At 41.7% G+C, this 18,055-nt stretch overlaps 1 protein-coding gene and 1 long non-coding RNA gene across 18 annotated transcripts in view; one reads left to right on the top strand and one right to left on the bottom strand.

The window, feature by feature from the left end:
* Positions 1-960: 960 nt before the first annotated feature.
* On the top strand, positions 961-15,236 carry LOC138439112 (uncharacterized). The gene is made up of 6 exons (XR_011256575.1): positions 961-1,291; positions 2,327-2,497; positions 3,181-3,293; positions 8,493-8,661; positions 11,513-12,588; positions 14,246-15,236. It is a non-coding gene; the product is annotated as an uncharacterized lncRNA (long non-coding RNA).
* LOC138439109 (protein lifeguard 2-like) overlaps positions 3,701-18,055 on the bottom strand; it is a 30,856-nt gene continuing 16,501 nt past the window's right edge. For 6 of the 17 annotated variants that reach the window (XM_069587377.1, XM_069587378.1, XM_069587375.1 and 3 more), the window contains 8 exons: positions 16,089-16,167; positions 15,077-15,130; positions 14,333-14,423; positions 12,480-12,517; positions 12,303-12,390; positions 10,661-10,750; positions 8,150-8,197; positions 3,701-4,225 (listed from right to left, as the gene is read on the bottom strand). In XM_069587377.1, the coding sequence (XP_069443478.1) occupies positions 4,073-4,225; positions 8,150-8,197; positions 10,661-10,750; positions 12,303-12,390; positions 12,480-12,517; positions 14,333-14,423; positions 15,077-15,130; positions 16,089-16,167 (641 nt within the window). In that variant the 3' untranslated portion in view covers positions 3,701-4,072. Of the gene's footprint in view, positions 4,226-8,149; positions 8,198-10,612; positions 10,751-12,302; positions 12,391-12,479; positions 12,518-14,332; positions 14,424-15,076; positions 15,131-16,088; positions 16,168-18,055 lie in introns of all 17 variants that reach the window. The other 11 variants (XM_069587383.1, XM_069587384.1, XM_069587382.1 and 8 more) reach the window with 4 other exon arrangements.

Below are 18,055 nucleotides of genomic sequence, written 5' to 3' on the forward strand. Positions count from 1 at the left end.
ACAGGCCTTGCAAGTCAAACAAATGGTAAGTTACGGAGCATAGCCAGCCTGACTGCTGCAACAAGTATTCTGACTACATGAAAAATCAGTAGCTATCTTTGGGGGGATATTTTGTGTATATCTTCATTTCCTAAAGAAAAGCCACTGGCTTCGTCAGGGGTCTCAGTCCACGGAATGCCTGGGTTTGGTTCAGTTGTTTATTAGCAACTTTAGGAAAGCCCAGCAATATATTCCTATAGCTGTAAATAATTCTGAAATTGTGAAGTATTCTAAAAGTATGGCAAGGCAAAGGAAGTGAAACAACTAAAACTATTTTGAAAAAGAAAAAGTGGGGAAAGTCATTCCACCTGTTTTCAAAACTACAATAATCAAAACTGAGACTGATGGAGGGAAAGACATACATTGATAGAACAGAGAATCAAAAATAGCCTCCTTCCCATATCATCAACTGGTTTTGACAAATATACAGCAATGCTACAACTGAGGAGGGACAGTGGTACTAAATAAGGCAGGCCAAAATATGAACCGCTGAACTGCACACGATACAAAACTTGAACTAGGTCACAGATAATATAAAACTTATGAAAACTTCAGAGAAAAATAACAGAGTATCTTTATGTTCTAGATTAAGCAAAGGATCTTACACTTGGTACCAAAAGCGTGATCCATAAAAGGAAAAATTTATAAATTGGACTTAATCAAAATTTAAAGCTTTGTTCTGCAAAAGACCTTATGAAGAAGATGAAAAGTCAAGCTACAGACTGGGAGAAAATGTTTGTGAACCACCTATCTAGAATATATAAAGAACTCTCTAAACAGTAAAAAGATAGACAATCCAATATAAAATGGAAAAAAGACATTTCACCAAAGAAGACGTATGGCTCTCAAATAAGCACCTGAAAAAAACGTTAACATTGCTACCGAGTACGAAATGCATGTTGAAACCATAGTAAGGTACACTACTGGAGAAGGAAATGGCAACCCACTCCAGTATTCTTGCCTGGAGAACTCCATGGACAGAGGAGCCTGCCGAGCTACAGTCTACAGGGTCGCAGAGTCAGACACAACTGAGGGATTAACACAAGGCACACTACACACCTATCAGGATGACTGGAATGATTAGTAGCATCAACACCAAATGCTGCCAAGGATGCAGCTGGATCACTCATACACTGCCTGTGGGAATGTAAAAGAGCACAGCCTCCTGGGAAATAGCTGAATCGTTTTGCTAAAAACCGACTACACTAACCATATGACAAGCATCAACTGTTGGACATTGATGACAAGAGAGGTAAACATTTAGGTCCACAAAACCTGTGCACAATTGTTCATAGCAGCTTTCTGCCAAACACTGAAGTCCACCAGAATGCCATGTAGTAACGGCATGCTTTACTGCAGTAAATGGAATATTTAAGGGGTGAACTGGTGACACAGCTTGTAATAACTGGAATGGGTCTCAGGAGCGTTCCTCTGAGTTAAAATCATCTCAAAATGTCACACACTGTATGGCTTCATCCATTTAACATTTTTAAATGACAGGTGGTTACCACGAGTCACGGATGTTGGAGGGGAAGCGGGGTGGGTGTGTGACGCTAAGGGATAGAAAGAGGGCCTCTGTGGTGCTGGAACAGTCTGCATCTTGGTTACCATAGGGGCTACACGAGTTTACATGTGATAAAGCGACAGCTATACATAGGTACCACACCCAGTGTCAGGTCGCTTGTTTTGGTATTGTACACTATGTAAGAGATAACCACTAGGGGGCAAGAGTACACTCTCTGAAGTAACTTTGCAACTTCCTGTAAATCTAGAATTAATTCAAAATAAAATTTTAAAAATCTAAAAGGTAACATGCTAAATTTGGCGTGTGTTGTACATTTCCTGACCCCTGCTTTAGCGCAACAATCAGATAAACATTACTTTAGTGCATTATGAGTTATCAAAGTCCTACAACTTGCAAACCATTGATTTTACATTTTCAGCAGTTGATTCGTTTCAAGGACTTTGATTAAGCGAAAGATACCAAAACTGCCAACATTTGTGTCAAATGCATGGCACGGCATTTTGGCCATTGATATTCTTTAGGTGACATACCAACGTGAGAAGTGCCGTGGCTAACAGCATACTAGCCTTTAACATGAGTAGTTTCACCCGGGTCCATTTGTGTATGATAGACTTGCTCAGCAAACCATGCCTGAAGCTAAATGAGGGAATACCCATTTGGGATAACACAAAGAACAAAAGTTAAAACTAAATTATAGGCCCAGCATTTGTGGACATTATGAAAATATAACCTAAAGTTTTCTATGGATTCTTTTTCTTTAAGCTTCCATTGCCCCATTCTGGACACCTTGGGTTGATTTACAGATGTGCTACCTATCACGGGATTTGGGACCACTCCTGACAAATTTTCAAATCATGGACTGTCTTCTCAAAAGATGAATTTCTATCACTAAGAACAAAGTAATCTACTCATTTCATAGACTGACCCTAAAAGGTATGTCTTGCTCAGAGTCCTTATTAAATGCAGAAGTCAGAAGTTTGTCATAGAAGTGTTAGAATCTCTTTTAACTGACTCACCACCAGGGGCTTCCCTGGTGGCTCAGATGGTAAAGAATCCGCCTGCAATACAGGAGACCTAGGTTTGATCCCTGGATTGGGAAGCTCCCCTGCAGGAGGGCACGGCAACCCACTCCAGTATTCTTGCCTGGAAAATCCCCATGGACACAGGAGCCTGGCAGGCTACAGTCCATGAGGTCACAATGAGTCAGACACGACTAAGCGACTATCAATCTAAATACAATATAATAATAGACTTCCATGTGATGGCACGTACAGTAGACTCAGAGTGGACTGTGTTGGGAACATTGCTGAGGCAACAGAAATGCCTAACGTGGTGTGGGGACAGCAGAAATGTCAAAGAAGAGATAAATTGACCAGGTGTCCCTATAATATGCAGGAAGGTTGTCTTGATGCCAGAAGAATATGCAAACCTCAAGCTTCTCAGGGGAATTTGCTTTCTCATATGGAAGTAGTTCCCCATGACTTTGGCAGGTATATGTGCACCTGGTGATATTTGTTGAGACAACCCCACCCAGGAGCTTTATAGGGCCCTAGATTTATTTTTTTTTTTCTGGGTGGCTGTAAAGTCCCTTTCTCTGCTACTTGCTCACATTTCAGAGGTTACATCAATCTTCAGGACTTTGCTGGTAATAAGAGAGCACAAACACTATAAAGAAATTCTACCACAAGAGTGGAGATATGGCTAATTTGGAACAGGTAATCAAATTCAGGTGGGTATATGTACTATAGTGCTTGTTACTTAAGTCCATGTGTCTTACCTGAGATCTGTATGTTCAGTTAAATCTGGAAATAAAGCTCCATGATAAATCTAGAGAGACTAGAAGATGTCATCTGATTTCCCCATCCTATCCCCTGCACAATCCATCCATGCTAGAAATGGCCCCTGATTATCTTCCTGCCAGACATTGAAGTAGTTCAGACCTCAAAGGTTGGCCTGGGAGGAAACAGATATTTGTTTGAGATAGAAACAAAGAGATCTCTCAAGATAGAATTTATTTCTCCAGTCTGACTTGAATCCAAGAGAAAGGCAGAATTCTTTGGTTCATCTTACTCTTAAGTCAGATGGCAAAATATTCCCACCAAATGTCCACATCAAGAGAAGAGAATGGAGTAAATATAGGTTTCTATAATCAGTTTTATTCATGTAGATGGACATTGTTTGCAGTTTTAAGTAATACCTGGAAGACTTCAACAAAGTAATGAGCATCTTACAAATGTTTGTACGTATGTAGTTATGTACTCATCTTTTAAATTTATAAAAATCAGAAAATGTCCACCAGAAAGTTTTGTAATGTAACAGTGGGACTAAAATATATATATAACAGCTATAGCTACTGTCTACCGAATGCTTGCTTTCATTTGACAAGAAAAAAAAGTATTTTTAAAATTATTTTTTAAAATAGAGGGGCTTATGGAGTGGTAACCTCTGCAGTCTTCACAGCCGTCCCTCCTTCCCTCTCTTCAGCATGAGCCAGCCTTGCCCATGTGCCTACCGTCCCATTCCAATCAGTTGCAAAATAAAAAGAAAAAGGTTGATTATGTCCATGTAGATGTTCAGGGCAGCAAAAACATACTCTTCAGGGTCCAGGTCAGAATGATGGTGGCGCCCTCCCACCATCAGCTGCACATCCATCACCAAGTACTTAAAGAAAAGAAAGAAGAATCAGCTACTTAAATTGTACATTTTGATCAAAGAAGTGTCCTGAGATTATCTGGAAAGTATCTTACCATCAGTAAATATGTCACTAAAAGTAAATTTGTAGCTAGAGATGTTATTCTTACAGCCTCAATCATTCACAATCTCCCCAGGTTGGTGCTCTATCTATTAAAGCAAGTGCTTCACTCTCCTGAAGCCAGTGGGACCAAATCTGTGAGCCCTCCTTTCCTTCCAAGTCTAGAAACCTCTGTGCCTCTGGTCAGTGACGTGGACCAGGTGGGCTAATTGGACACAGAGAGAAACTAAAAAATGCCCTGTGTTTGTGACTTTCCAGCAGGTTCTCACTGAAAACAAAGAAGGAAGAGAGAGATGGTTCCCCTGACCCTTATATTACCCACAGCAGTAGTTCTGGACTCTCCTTTGGGTGATAGCATTTTTCAAAGCTTGACATTGGAGATGGCTTTGTGATGGTGTCAGTATTTCCAAAATAGAATGAGGAGAAGATTTATGTATGGTTAAATAACCCCCAATTAAACGTTTTAGCTCAGCTGTGGTAGGTAAAATTACAAGCTTCTTAAACATCAAGAAGAAAGTCGGAGAGCCCTCTCACCCTTGTGTTTGTTGCAAAGTGAGCAAACGTGGGCAGCGCAAGTGCGCTAGAGGGAGGAAGGGAACACAAGCAGCTCCTCGGGCCTTTCTGTCCAGACCGCGGACTCAGAGTCCAGTGCCGTGGGGCAGTGGGGCAACCTTGGCACTACAGCGAGTTCTTGGGGTTTTCAAGATTCTTGAAAATAAGCCGTTTTAGAACATCCACTACAGTGAAACCCATCCCAAGTAGTTCAGGTTATCAGCTCTCCCTGGGTCCTGGTTCCCATTCAGGCTTCTAAGAACGAAGACGGGAGGAGGAAAAAAGAACAGGAGGAAAAGGAAGAATTGGGCACCTTCTAGGTAGCCTCTTATCCATTCAGGATAGACATCATCTCATATAAAATGGGAATGACCTAGTTGAGGCAGGTGAGATTAACAGAGCCTCCAAGAAGGGAAGATCACTCTGTGGCAAGTGGTAGAGAAAGGAGTCAAACCCGAGGCTGGGGGTTGCCAAGGCAGCTCCCTCACCTGGACCATTGAGTCCCATCCCACTTATCCTCCCCCTCCCAATGTCTGATTCCAGCAACTTTGTGCAGAAAAAGCTAGAATGAACCAACCACTCCAGTTTGCCCAGGGACTTCATGTGTCTTCAGTAACCCCTCAGTCCCAGGCAAACCAGGACAGTTGGTCATTCTTTAAAAAAGGCCCCCAGCAGCTGAGCTTCCAGCCTTGCCCCTAGCCTCCATCTGTCACCCTGGAGTCCTAACTTCTATGGAAAAGTGCTGTTCTTTCTCCCTCCCCTCCAAGAACTGCTGACTTTATCTCATTTCTTCTTATAAAAGAGATACTGACTCCTAATCATCTCATGTGTTGGTAGTGAGCAGCGCAGAGTGCACCTCCCTGCTGAGGGTATGTGTTTGAAGGCAGACAGGGAAGTGGGAGAGTAAAGTGAGCCGGGATCAAGCTGTCTGCCCCCCAGCCCCAGGGAAAGAGGACTCAGGACACCATGCCAGAGACAGCCAGCTCACAGGGAAGCCCTGATTAAGATTTGAAGCCCCAGGAACATTTAGGGGTTCAATGAACAATCATAGTAAGGTTGTAGGATACAAAGTTACTATACAACAGTCAATTGGTTTCCTCTATGCCGGCAGTGAATAAGTGAAACTGGAGATCAAAAACATAAAACCATTTCCACTAGCATCCATAAAAAATTTAAATACTTAGATATAAATCTAACCAAATATGTACAAGAACTGCATGAGAAAAACTATAAAGCTCTGATGAATGAGATTAGGGAAGAACTAAATACATGGAGAGACATTCCATGTTCGTGGATAGAAAGACTCAATATTGTCAAATATCAGTTGTTCCAACTTCATCTATAGATTCAACACAACCCCAATCAAAACCCTAGCAAGTTATTCTATGGATATTGACAGACCCCTGCTAAAACTGATATGGAGAGACAAAAGACCCAGAATAACCAACATGCTACTGGAGGAGAAGAATAAAGTTGGAGGACTGATGCTACCAGACAACAACATTTACTATAAAGTTGTAATCAAGATGGTATGGTCTTGGCAAAAAGACTTAATGAATACATAGATCAGCAGAAAAGAATGAAGAGCAAAGGCAATATTCAGCTCTTCAACAGATGGTGCTGAAACAACTGAGCATCCACATGCCAAAAAAAAAAAAAAAGATCTAGACACAGACCTTACACCTTTCACAAAATAGCTCATAACAGGGACTTCCCTGGCAGTCCGATGGTTACAACTCTGTGCTTCCACTGCAGGAGGCTCAGAATCAATCCCTGCTCCAGATCCTGCATACCACACAGCATGGTCAAAAAAATAAAATAAATTTTAAAAAATAATGAATGATAGACTTATATGTAAAACATATAACTCCTAAGAGGTAGCATAGGAGGGAATCTAGATGACCTTTGGTGTGGTGATGGTTTCTTAAATATGACACCAAAAGTATTATCCATTAAAGAAGTAATGGATAAATTAGACTTCATTAAAATTAATATTTTCTGCTCTGTGAAAGAGAATGTGAAGAGAATGATAGTACTAGCTACAAACTGAGAGAAATTATTTGTAAGAGAAACATAAAGGACTGGTACCCTAAATATACCAAGAACTCTTAAAACTCAACAGTAAGAAAACAAACAACTTGATTACAAAGTGAGCCAAAGAACTTAATAGACACCTCACCAAAGAAGATATATAGATGGCAAATAAGCATATGAAAAGATGCTCTACATCTTATGTCAACAGGAAAGTGCAAATTAAATTAAGGTACCACTATGCACCTATTAGAATGGCCAAAATCTGAAATACTGATAACCTCACATGCTGATGAGGACATGAAGCAATAGGAACTCTCGTATACTGCTAGTGGGGAATGCAAATATTACAACCACTTTGGAATACTGTCTTACAGAACTGAACTTACTCTTACTGTATGGTCCAGTAAATGTGCTCCTTGGAATCTCCCCAAAGGAGCTGAAATCATCTGTCCACACAAAAGCATACACATGGATGTTTGTAGTAACTTTATCCATAACTGCCAAAATTTGAAAGCAAACAAGATGCCCCTCAGTAGATGAATGAATAAATTAATTGTGGTACATCCAGAGGGTGGAATATTATTCAACATTAAAAAGAGATGAGCTACCAAGCCGTGAGAAGACATGGAGGAATTTTAAGAGCAGGTGCTAAGTAAAAGAAGTCAATCCGAAAAGGCTTCATGCCATATGATTCCTACTGTGGGACATTCTGAAAAAGGCAAAACTTGGAAACAGTAAGATAACCTGATTAGTGATTGCCATGGGTTGGGGATCAGCTTGGAGGAGCAAAGAGGATTTTTAGAGCAGTGAAAATACTCTGTATGGTGTTACAATGATGGGTACATATCATTATACATTTGTCCAAACCCGTAGAATGCAGAACACCAAAGAGTGAACCCTAATGTGGGTGACTGTGGTATGTTAATGTTCGTTCATTCATCGACTGTAGTAAATGTTACACTTCGGTGGCAGATATTGACATTGGGGATGGTGATGCCTGTATGGAGGCTGGGAAATCTCTATCTTCCTTTCAGTTTTACTGTGAACGTAAAGCTACTCTAAGAAGAACTGTCTTTATAAAAAGTAAAAAGGAGAAGGAAGAGGATGAGAAGAAAGAAGGAGCAAGTCAGCGGGAGGGCTTTCCAGTGAATCACTGACTCCGCTTGACTCCAGGCCCAGGAGAGGTCTTAAGGCCCTGTCAATGCACATTCATATTCTTTATCAAAGAAAGGGGGAGATGCACGTACGAGTGAGAAGATCACAGTTCCAAGTCCGGCATACAATAGGTGCAACCACTGCAAAAAGAAAGGATACAACGATGTGTTAAGAGCAAGACTGGGAACAACACAGGGGGTCACTTAGGTCACTGCTGTTAGATAAGATGCTTAGAAAGTCAAAGCTGTGGGGAAATTAATTTGTCTTGAACATAGTTGGTCAATAGTATCAACTCAATTCCATTCAGCAAGGAGGTTAAAAACTACCCGTTATATATATCAAGTAAGGGTCATCGAGCAAGTACTAAACATCTCATGCATAGTAAGGCAAATGGGATATACTGAGTATGTTTCCTTTTTTGCCCCATCCACACAGCTCTTCTAGAAAAAGTGCCCTCCCCTCAGCTCAGGGAATATTGTGACCCTCACACAGCCGTGCTAGAGCTGATTGACAAGAGGTGGGAGATGCCACTCCAACAGCGTGAATCTCTTGACTGACCAGGAACCTCTTACACGACCAGGATCAAAGAGATCCTCTGGGCCAGGTATAAATCAGTTCTCATGATAGAGGGATCCAGGCAGCCATTGTGTGATTAGTCAGTGCTGGGTTAGCTGGTGCTTTACAAGCCGAGATGATCAAGAAAGGGCGGTGGGGTTTCCATTTCTGTGAATTCTGGCTCTTCTTCCCACCTAGGAGAGTATCTGGGCCTTTGCCTTGAGACAATCTGAGTGGTATGTGTTCCCTGCCACCAAAACAGCCCTGATCAGCATATGTGACAAATTGATCTGAATACTGGAGAAGAGAATAAGGAAGTGGTGTACCTCATCTGAGAAACAATGGCATTCACTCCTCAGGATGAGAGATGGGGAACCTCTGCTACCCAGAGAAGGTTCTTGAGGAAACAGTGAAACCAGGGGCCAGGAATACACTGCGTGAGGTCCCCTGTTCTCATACTGAGCTGGGTGTGAGGGGACAGCTGGCAACTGCAGCCTGAAGGGTTCACATCTGCCAGGGCCTAACAGGCATGCGTGCTTAGCTGTCCAACGTCCATTTACTCATATACTTAAGATCATATATTATTGGTATTTGTGATAGGAAATTTAGAATGGAAACTAGGGTTCCTGTATCTAGTAGGAAATACAGTTTCTTAACTGCTCCTGAGTGGCATGGTAAAGATGTAAGGAACCCACCCACCACATAAATATGTGTATTAGTACTACAGTATCTGTGCCACCGTCAGGAACAATAAATGGAGAACTATGGTCTTTAAAGACATATCTATGATGTCTTTGAGTTTATCTCCAAAATCCAGGCAGAAATACTGATTCTGTGTCTGAAGTCCATTTGGCAACGCCACTTGTTGCCACAGAAACTCTTTAATTCAGCAGCAGGACCAAGTTGGCCTTGGGGCTTTAGACGGATGGTCACAAGCCCCAGGCCAGTCCTCTGTGAGCCTGGCTTCCAGTAAGGTCTCCATACAGGGGCCAGTCTAGGCCCCTACCAGATGTGGGGCCAGACCTTCTCATTCTGCCTGTCCACTTGCACACTGGACTCAGTCCACGGACAGTGTGCGTGGTGGAAAGAGTGTGACCACCAGATCACACAGACCTAGCTCTAACCCCAGTCCTACCGTCTACTCCCTGGGTGCAGTGTGGAGTGTGAATTCTTTAATTTATCTGAGCCTGTTTTTTTTTCTATAAGATTAGATGAGATATGTACATTTCAGGAATGTTGTGAGAATTAACTTTGATGACTTTGAGAAAAACATATAGGCCTGTGTATGATATCTAGTAAGAAGGCAATAAAATATTAAAGCAAAAAAAAAAAAAAGAATGGAAGGAAGAAAGCTGGCATTGGAAACCGAGGAGCTTCCTCTAGGCTGCTGCTGTCAGAAAAGCAAGCCCATGCAGGCTTGCCCATCTCTGCACCCTCGTTACTTCAGACAAGCAGCACCATGTAGGGAAGTTGGAATCTGATCTGCCCTGTGGGTTGGCCACGGTTGGCCACCTCCATGATCCTCTTAGGGGAGAACAGCTGTTCTCTCAGCTCGGAGCTCAGTCTTCACACCCAGACCTCCTGTCAGTGGTCCCCCCACCACACTGGTGTGGCAGGCGACCTTGGAGACCTCCAGCTATGGGGAGGGGCAAGTAACTGACCAGGGCCCTGGTGGCCGTGCAGTGCGACCCACTGCAGTTTCCTTCCTGGATCATGCTTTACCCCTGTCAGTCACTGGAAGGGCAGCAGAGCCTTCCTGGGAGACCCAGGACCCCCTGGTGGGCTTGCCAAAGCCTCCTTAGAAGGCACGACATCCAGCGAGCTCCCTTCTTACTTCCCTGTCCTCCACCTGGGCTCACGTGTGCTGTCGTGTTCTGACAGCTCTTACAGCCCTTGTCACCCCACGCTATTCTGTCACAGACCTCTCTCCCACCAGGGTCTTTGCAAGTTTCACCCATCTGGTGTCTGCTTCTAGACCAACCACACAACCAGCACTTCACCTGATATTCTGCCAGTCCTCTGAGGGTTTCAAAGGAGGGCCCACTTACATATGATCGAATGAAGATTAAGATAATTCCATAGATGATAAGTACGAAGAGTAAAACAAACAGCATTCCATTTAGCAAAGTGAAATCCCACTGAGGAAACATAAAAAACACAAAAACGATTCAATTTTCATCCATAGGAACTTCAGGGTGTTTAGAGATGTATCTCATAGCCCCTAGACAAACTGGCCCATTTGCTACCAATGTACCCTGGCTAATCCGAAGAACCGTGGAAATTCATTAGCCCTACACACTGAAAAATGCTACATAAAAGGTATTGTGCTTCTTCAGGGGAGAGAAGATGTAAGGTATGGATGAAATAACAGGAGCCACAAATTTGCAATTTTTGAAACTAGGTAATTGGCACATGGGGGTTCATTAAAATATTCTATTTGTGTGTATATCTTTATAAAATTTTCTGTAATACAAAATGTACACTGAATAAGTAGGATGTAAATTTGTAAGTATAGTAGGATCATAATCATTCATATTTTTAAAAGCATGTGCATAGAATACATTAATGGCATTCAGTGGACGAAGATGTTAACTGGGTACCTTTTTCACATTTGTATGTATCAAATTTAGTGTATACATTTCAGTAGAAATATATATACTAAGCTTTCAAAAATTAATGATCCTTTTGTAAACCTAAAATTTATTAATGTGCTTTTATATAAATCAGTAACCAAATCAGCTTAAAGAAGATTAGCATTTTTAAAAGAAAGGGGAATATGCATCTTCTGACCTGAAAAAAATTGGATTAGGAAGCAAAAGAAGATCCTCAAATCCAATGTGTTTTCTTGCAAGTGTGTTTTCCTAATTCCTCTGTCTCCCTATGTCACTCCCTGCCTTCAGCACACCAAGAGAATAAAGTACCAGGTCACCGAGGCTGGTTCTTGGGCTGGAAGCATCGGCAGCGCCTGGGAAGTGAACGTTACTGACCCCCAGCCCCGACCTTGTCTTCACAATGCCAGGCGTGGGGCTCAGCAGTCTGTGTTTCACCAGCTCTCCAGGTGACTCTGATGTCTGCCAAGAAAATTCGTCTAGAGCTGTGCTTTCCATATACATGCTAATAAGCACTGGAAATAGAGCTACTTCAAACTGAGATGGCTGCAAGTAGGAAATACACACTGGATTTGAATTTTAGTTTGAAAAAGAAAAAAGAGTATAAAATGACTACTTTTGTTATACTGATTATATGTTGAAATAATAACCCTTCATATATATTGGGTTAAATGAAATATATCATTAAAATTAATTTTACCTGTTTCCTTTTACTTAAAATTTTTTCTGACGCGGACCATCTTTGTAAGTCTTTATTGAATTTTGTTACAGCATTGCTTCTGCTTTATGTTTTCTCTTTTGTATGCGAGGCATGTGAGATCCCAGCTCCCTGACCAGAGATGGAACCCACACCCCCTGCGCGAGAAGGCAAAGTCTTAACCACTGGGCCTCCAGGGAAGCCCCTCTTACGTTTTTAGCACGGTCACTAGGAAAGCCAGAAGGCAGAAGACGAGTGCTCGGTGGAGGTGAGGCCCCCAGGAAGCAGCCAGCCAGGGGGAGGAGGAAGAAGAATGGGTCAGGAGGGGCAGAGGAAGATAGTCACACGCTGCCTGTGACAGAAAGCGGCTTCAAAAATACGTACTTTCGTTTGAAGAGCGAATAAACTGAGTGATAGCGTCACCAGAGCTGTTGCTCCTGTTGCCCATAACACTTCCTCGGCGTTATAGAAACTGAAACCAGAGACTGTGATTATTGTTCACGTCAACGTTAGAAGAAAAGCATGCACACACAAATGAAAAAACGTGCATCGAAGACTTACACTGACACGGTTCCTAGCAGCAAACCTTGAAGAACTGTCTAAAAACAAAATTCACAATTAATCAGAAGCCGGCTTCCCAAGGCGCCAAAGCCAGAAGAGTTGGTTTGAGGTATGTGTTAGAGCAGGTTAGAGGGGAACTAGCAGGAATATTCATGATCTTAGTGCACAAAGCTATAGGCTATGCCACATGGAAATAATGGAAATAAACATTTTCTTAATGTTCTCCCTAAGACTGACCAGAAAAAATTCTCATATGAGTAAAAAGTTCTTAGTAACTTTCAACATTTTCAGTGAGTTAAACTGAATGTTATTAATTAAGAAATGTAGAAACCAAGTTATAAGCTTTATCTGTAGACCATACTGTCATTAATCAAATGGGACCATCCACACAAATCTTACCATTTTATCAGAGCAGGACATGCTATTTCTATTAACACCTCAGCAACTGTTTCAGTACTGACCTTTCCCATAGTGCTTGGATGAGAACAAAATGCGTCAAACCTCAGATGTGGGAGGACTGTTGAGACCTCAATACCTGGGGGTGGGGCTGGAGGACACTTACCAACAGAGCAGGCAGCTGCACTGGCAGGTGCCAATCCTCAGCTCTGAAGCGGGCTGCACTGGGGCAGTGTGGGGGCTGTATAGGGTCCGAGGGTTCCCTTGGTCCAAATGAACCAGGGATGGGGCGGCGTGGGAGAGAGGGAGGAGCTGAGAACCAGAAGCAGTCAAGCCAGAGGATGAGACCAAGAAGGCAGTGATGGTATGCCGAGGCCCACAGTCGGGCTCCAGGACTGACCAGCAGGCCACTGAGAACTGCAGTTGGCAGGGCTGCAGGGCCTGAGGACATTCCCAGCTGGCCTGATGCTCTGTCTTCTCCAGTGGCATGAGGAAGTTATTCTTCCCAACATGTAATTCACATTAGACAATGCAAGATCCTCAGATTTTCAGGATGCAAGATGCAAGATTCTCAGAGTGCTGAGAAACTCACCATTGCCCATGCGTCCTTGCTCACATTGACCACCAGGAGGCGCAGATCCAAATCTAGGCTGATCAAACGTTTGGGACTAGGCATTTTGTGCGCTAATCTCACCCCTGGCTTCATTTTGCCTTTCCTTATTTTTCCTGCCATCAGATTTCCCTACCAACTCATCTTCTTAGGTTGTGTGTATTTTTATAAGCTACCTCAACACTGATATGGAACCAGGTGAGAAACAAATGAATTGGTGAGTAAATCTTCTCATGGAAGGGTGGTCAGCAGTTCGTGGGAGCAATTGCATAGAATCTGACTTTCTTTCCCACTCATTGAACCACAGTGAGATTTCCTCTGCGTTTTCCTAAGAGGAGCAAATGCTTATTGTCAGTGAGTTCACTGCCTCCAGGAGGTAAGAGTGTTGGCCCAACTGGTATAAACATTGACAGAACAGAAACCTCAATTACAACACAGTCAGGAGACGTTGAAATAGAAGTAAAATGAATTTTACAGAGAAAGTTACATTTCTTGCACACAATTTGTGAACTAAATGTGGAACTCACTCTCCATAGCAAAATGAGTTTGTTGTGCCTGACAGAGGACAGTCGGGTTAACTGTCTTGGGAGACTCAGGAGCAGGCCTCTCAGAGGCAAGTTTGCCAGCCCAAAGGAGTAGCCGAAGGTCTCCAAATTCTCTAGCTTGTTAAAAGGTGTGGATTCCACCTCATATGTAAGTTGACTTCAAAATTCATCCAAGAGAATGTCTCACAAATAATTTCTATCTTCTTATTCCATAGGAAGATTTTTTCCACAAAAAAAGGAATAATGAGATGAAAATATATTTCAGAGGTGAATGACAACGGATGCTAAAGAGGTTTACTTACAAATAATCCCAGGAGAATGTAATTCGCAGGCACCTGGCGGCGGAGTTTCCCACAGCAGGCGAGTACAATAAATATAACAAAAAAGGCTGGCCTGGGGATAATTTAAAACCATGTGTTATTTGCTTCCACTGCTTGTATCATGTGATATATTACAGGTAGAGAGATACAGAGATGTTTGCTCTGATAATACGTATTATAAAGAAAAATAAAGATTATTATCTTTACTTTTTTTTTTTTTTTTGCTTTTAAAACTAACTTTTCCCATTGCCATCCACACACAGTTTGTGGGTTCTTTAAAAAATATTTTTACTTTGAAATAATTGTAGATTCACAGGAAATTGCAAAGGATCAGAGGTCCTGTGTACCCTATACACAGTTTGCCCCCATTTTACATATTTAAAGTAGAATACCCAAACCAGTATGTGACATTGGTATAGCGTGTATATATGTAATGCTATGTCATAGACCTGTGACACAAACCTGTGTGCAGATCCAGGTAACCAGCACCACAAGGTGTGGAACTATCTCATCATTAAACTACTGTACTATCCCTTTATGGTAACACACACACATATACACACGCGCTCATAAAGCCCTAACTCCCAGCAACTACTAATTTGCTTGTTTTTCATCTCTATAATTTTGTCATTACAAGAATATGTTACCTTTACCTAATTTTCAAAAAAGAACATCAACTGATAGCCAGTAGAAAGAACACTTTTTATTTAATCCGATAATACTTACAAGAGTGTGTAATTGAACCAGGGATTCTTGATCACCCAAGATCGTAAAGCCTTGCTGGTTAAAAAAAAAAAAAAAAAGATATTGTCTTACACAATAAGTAGTTTATTTTGCTAACTAGTATAATATTTAAGTATAAATTAAACAATTTCATGAGAAGAAAGGGGGAAAACCCTAAGTAGTTGACAATGACAGATGGGAAAGGAAACAGTGAAACATAACTGTTAAACTGTAAGATAAAGATAAACTGTATCTTACTTCTTAAAATAGGGTCATAAAAAGTACAGTCATAAGTAGTAAGTGAAATTTGCATAAATGCAAATGTCTCAGTGACGATTTTATTTTAAAGTACTGAGATACGTATATAAACAAAAGTAATAAAATTTTCATATATTTGTCTAAAATATAGATTTTCAAAGGATGAGTTTAAGCAGTGATGGATCATACTCCCTGAAATAATTTCTGCATTTAACAGAGATCTAGCCTTCAAGGCCTTCACAATCTCACCTTTTTTCCTTTACTTGATTTTGTCTGTGGAAATAGCTCAGGGAAAATAAAAAAGAAAACAGTACCCAAAATAAGAGTAAGAGAAAAGTTTTTGGCTTAGGAGGTTAAAGTGAAACTCTAGAAATCTACTAACACTTTGGTCTAGGAGTTGCAATAGAAATGGTATATCCTATGAATGACTGGACTTCTCAGGTGGCCCAGTAGAAAAGAACCTGCCTGTCAATGCAGGATACATAAGACATGCAGGTTCGCTCCCTGGGTTGGGAAGATCCCATGGAGAATGTAATGGCAACCCACTCCAGTATTCTTGCCTGGAAAATCCCGCAGATGGAGGAGCCTGGAGGGCTACAGTCCATGGGGTCACAATCAGATGCAACTGAGCACAGACACACATGAATGATTAGGAAAAAATAGAAAATTTTTTAATGATCAAAATTCAGTCAAGCTAAATAGTGAGAATTAATGTGGGCAACTTAATAGGTCACCTACATCAGTAATGAACACCTACCAGAAAACAAACAGGCTGACGATTGCCCCAGTGATCAGAAGCTGAATGGACAGGAGGAAGAACACTTTTACGATGAAAGCTGAGGAGACAGAAACTTATTTTTATGAGACAGTATTCAAAAGTAGAAGTATAAAATCTAACTACCTATTTTTGACACTTAGTGAAATAAATTTTTCCTCTGATTTTCTTGAGGACAGGAAAGGGAGTGTGAGTTTAGAGTTGGCCAATGGTGTGACAGTACAGCTCTGCGGAACTCTCAGAAAAGACTCAATCCAGACTGTAAGAGGCATTTTAGTGGAGACCCAAGGGTTTATCCATAAGAGCCCCCACAATCTAAAGACCAAATTCAGGGGTTTAATTCTGTATTGTGCACACCCCATCCTCCCTAGAACCAAAAGTGACCTGAGAATCTCAGAACGTTGCCAGCCCATCCTTAGGGACTCAGCAGCATCCCTGCATAGACGGAGCCAGTGATGCACCAGGGACTTCTGGGGGAGACGGCGTTCACCCCTCTGCAGGGAGTCTGCAGGGCTGTTCCCCCACTTTTCTCTCCACCCTCCCTGTCTTTAGCAACTCCCTTCCCTCCTACTTGTGCAGAAACTGCATAATCTGACTAATGGTAAGTATAACCAAGGAGTTTCAAGCAAGTGGCATGCCAAAGCGGAGTTCAGGGTGTGTTAGCATCTATGTTTATTTCCAGCTAACTACATGGGTTTTTCCAGAGCCCTCCAAATATGCATTGGTAATGACCATTTGCTTTTCTGTGGGCTTCTCCCAACTTATCCCATCACTGTGGATGGTGACTGCAGCCATGAAATTAGAAGACACTTGCTTCTTGGAAGGAAAGCTATCACAAACCTAAACAGTGTATTAAAAACCAAAGACATCACTTTGCCATCAAAGGTCCATATAGTCAAAGCTGGTCTTTCCAGTAGTCATGTATGGATGTGAGAGTTGGACCATAGGGAAGGCTGAGCGACAAAGAATTGATGCTTTCTAACTGTGCTGGAGAAGACCCTTGAGAGTTCCTTGGACAGCAAAGAGATCAAACCAGTCAATCCTAAGGGAAATCAACCCTGAATACACATTAGAAGGACTGATGCTGAAGACAAAGCTCCAATACTTTGGTCACCTGATGCGAAGAGCTAACTCATTAGAAAGGACCCTGATGCTGGGAAGGATTGAAGGCAAAAGGAGAAGAAGGTGGCAGAGACTGAGATGGTTGGATAGCATCACGGATTCAATGGACATAAACTTGGACAGACTCTGGGAGTTAGTGGGGGACAGGGAAGTCTGGCATGCTTCAGTCCATGGGGTTGCAAAGTCGACTTTGTGACTGAACAACAATCCCAATTTTAAAAGGAAAAAAAAAAAAAAAAAGAGAATGCTGCTTAAAGTTGACTTATAGGATTGTCAATGTGTCCTTTTGCTGGGCAGTTTCTGTGCACTGGAAGTGTGACAATAAAGAAACAGCACTGAGATAGATATCCCCAACTGTGTGCTACTGCTTTAAAATATCTACTTAGTTAACTTTAAATTCACATCTAGTATGTATGAAGAACTATAAGAGAATGGGTACTAAATGTGACCCAGCCTTATTAGACTAGACCATATAGACCAATGAAATAGAACTGAGAGCCCTAAAACAGTCCCTTACATTTGTGGAAGTGACCACAAATATGGTCAATTGATTTCTAATAAACATGCTAAGACCATTCAATGGAGAAAGATGAGTCTTTTGAGCAAATGGTGCTGGGGCAACTGGACACATGCATACAAAATGATGAATTTGGGCCCCTTCTGCGTATCACACACACACACAAGACTAATTAAACATCGATCATAAACATAAATGAGAAATATAATCCTTGGAAGAAAGTATAGGTGTAAATCTTTGTGAGCATGGATTAGGCAATGTTTTCTTAGATAATGATACCTAAAACACAAGCAGAGGGAAAAAAAAAAAT

The sequence above is a fragment of the Ovis canadensis genome, chromosome 4 (genome assembly GCF_042477335.2).
Source record: "Ovis canadensis isolate MfBH-ARS-UI-01 breed Bighorn chromosome 4, ARS-UI_OviCan_v2, whole genome shotgun sequence".
NCBI classification, from domain to species: Eukaryota; Metazoa; Chordata; class Mammalia; order Artiodactyla; family Bovidae; genus Ovis; species Ovis canadensis.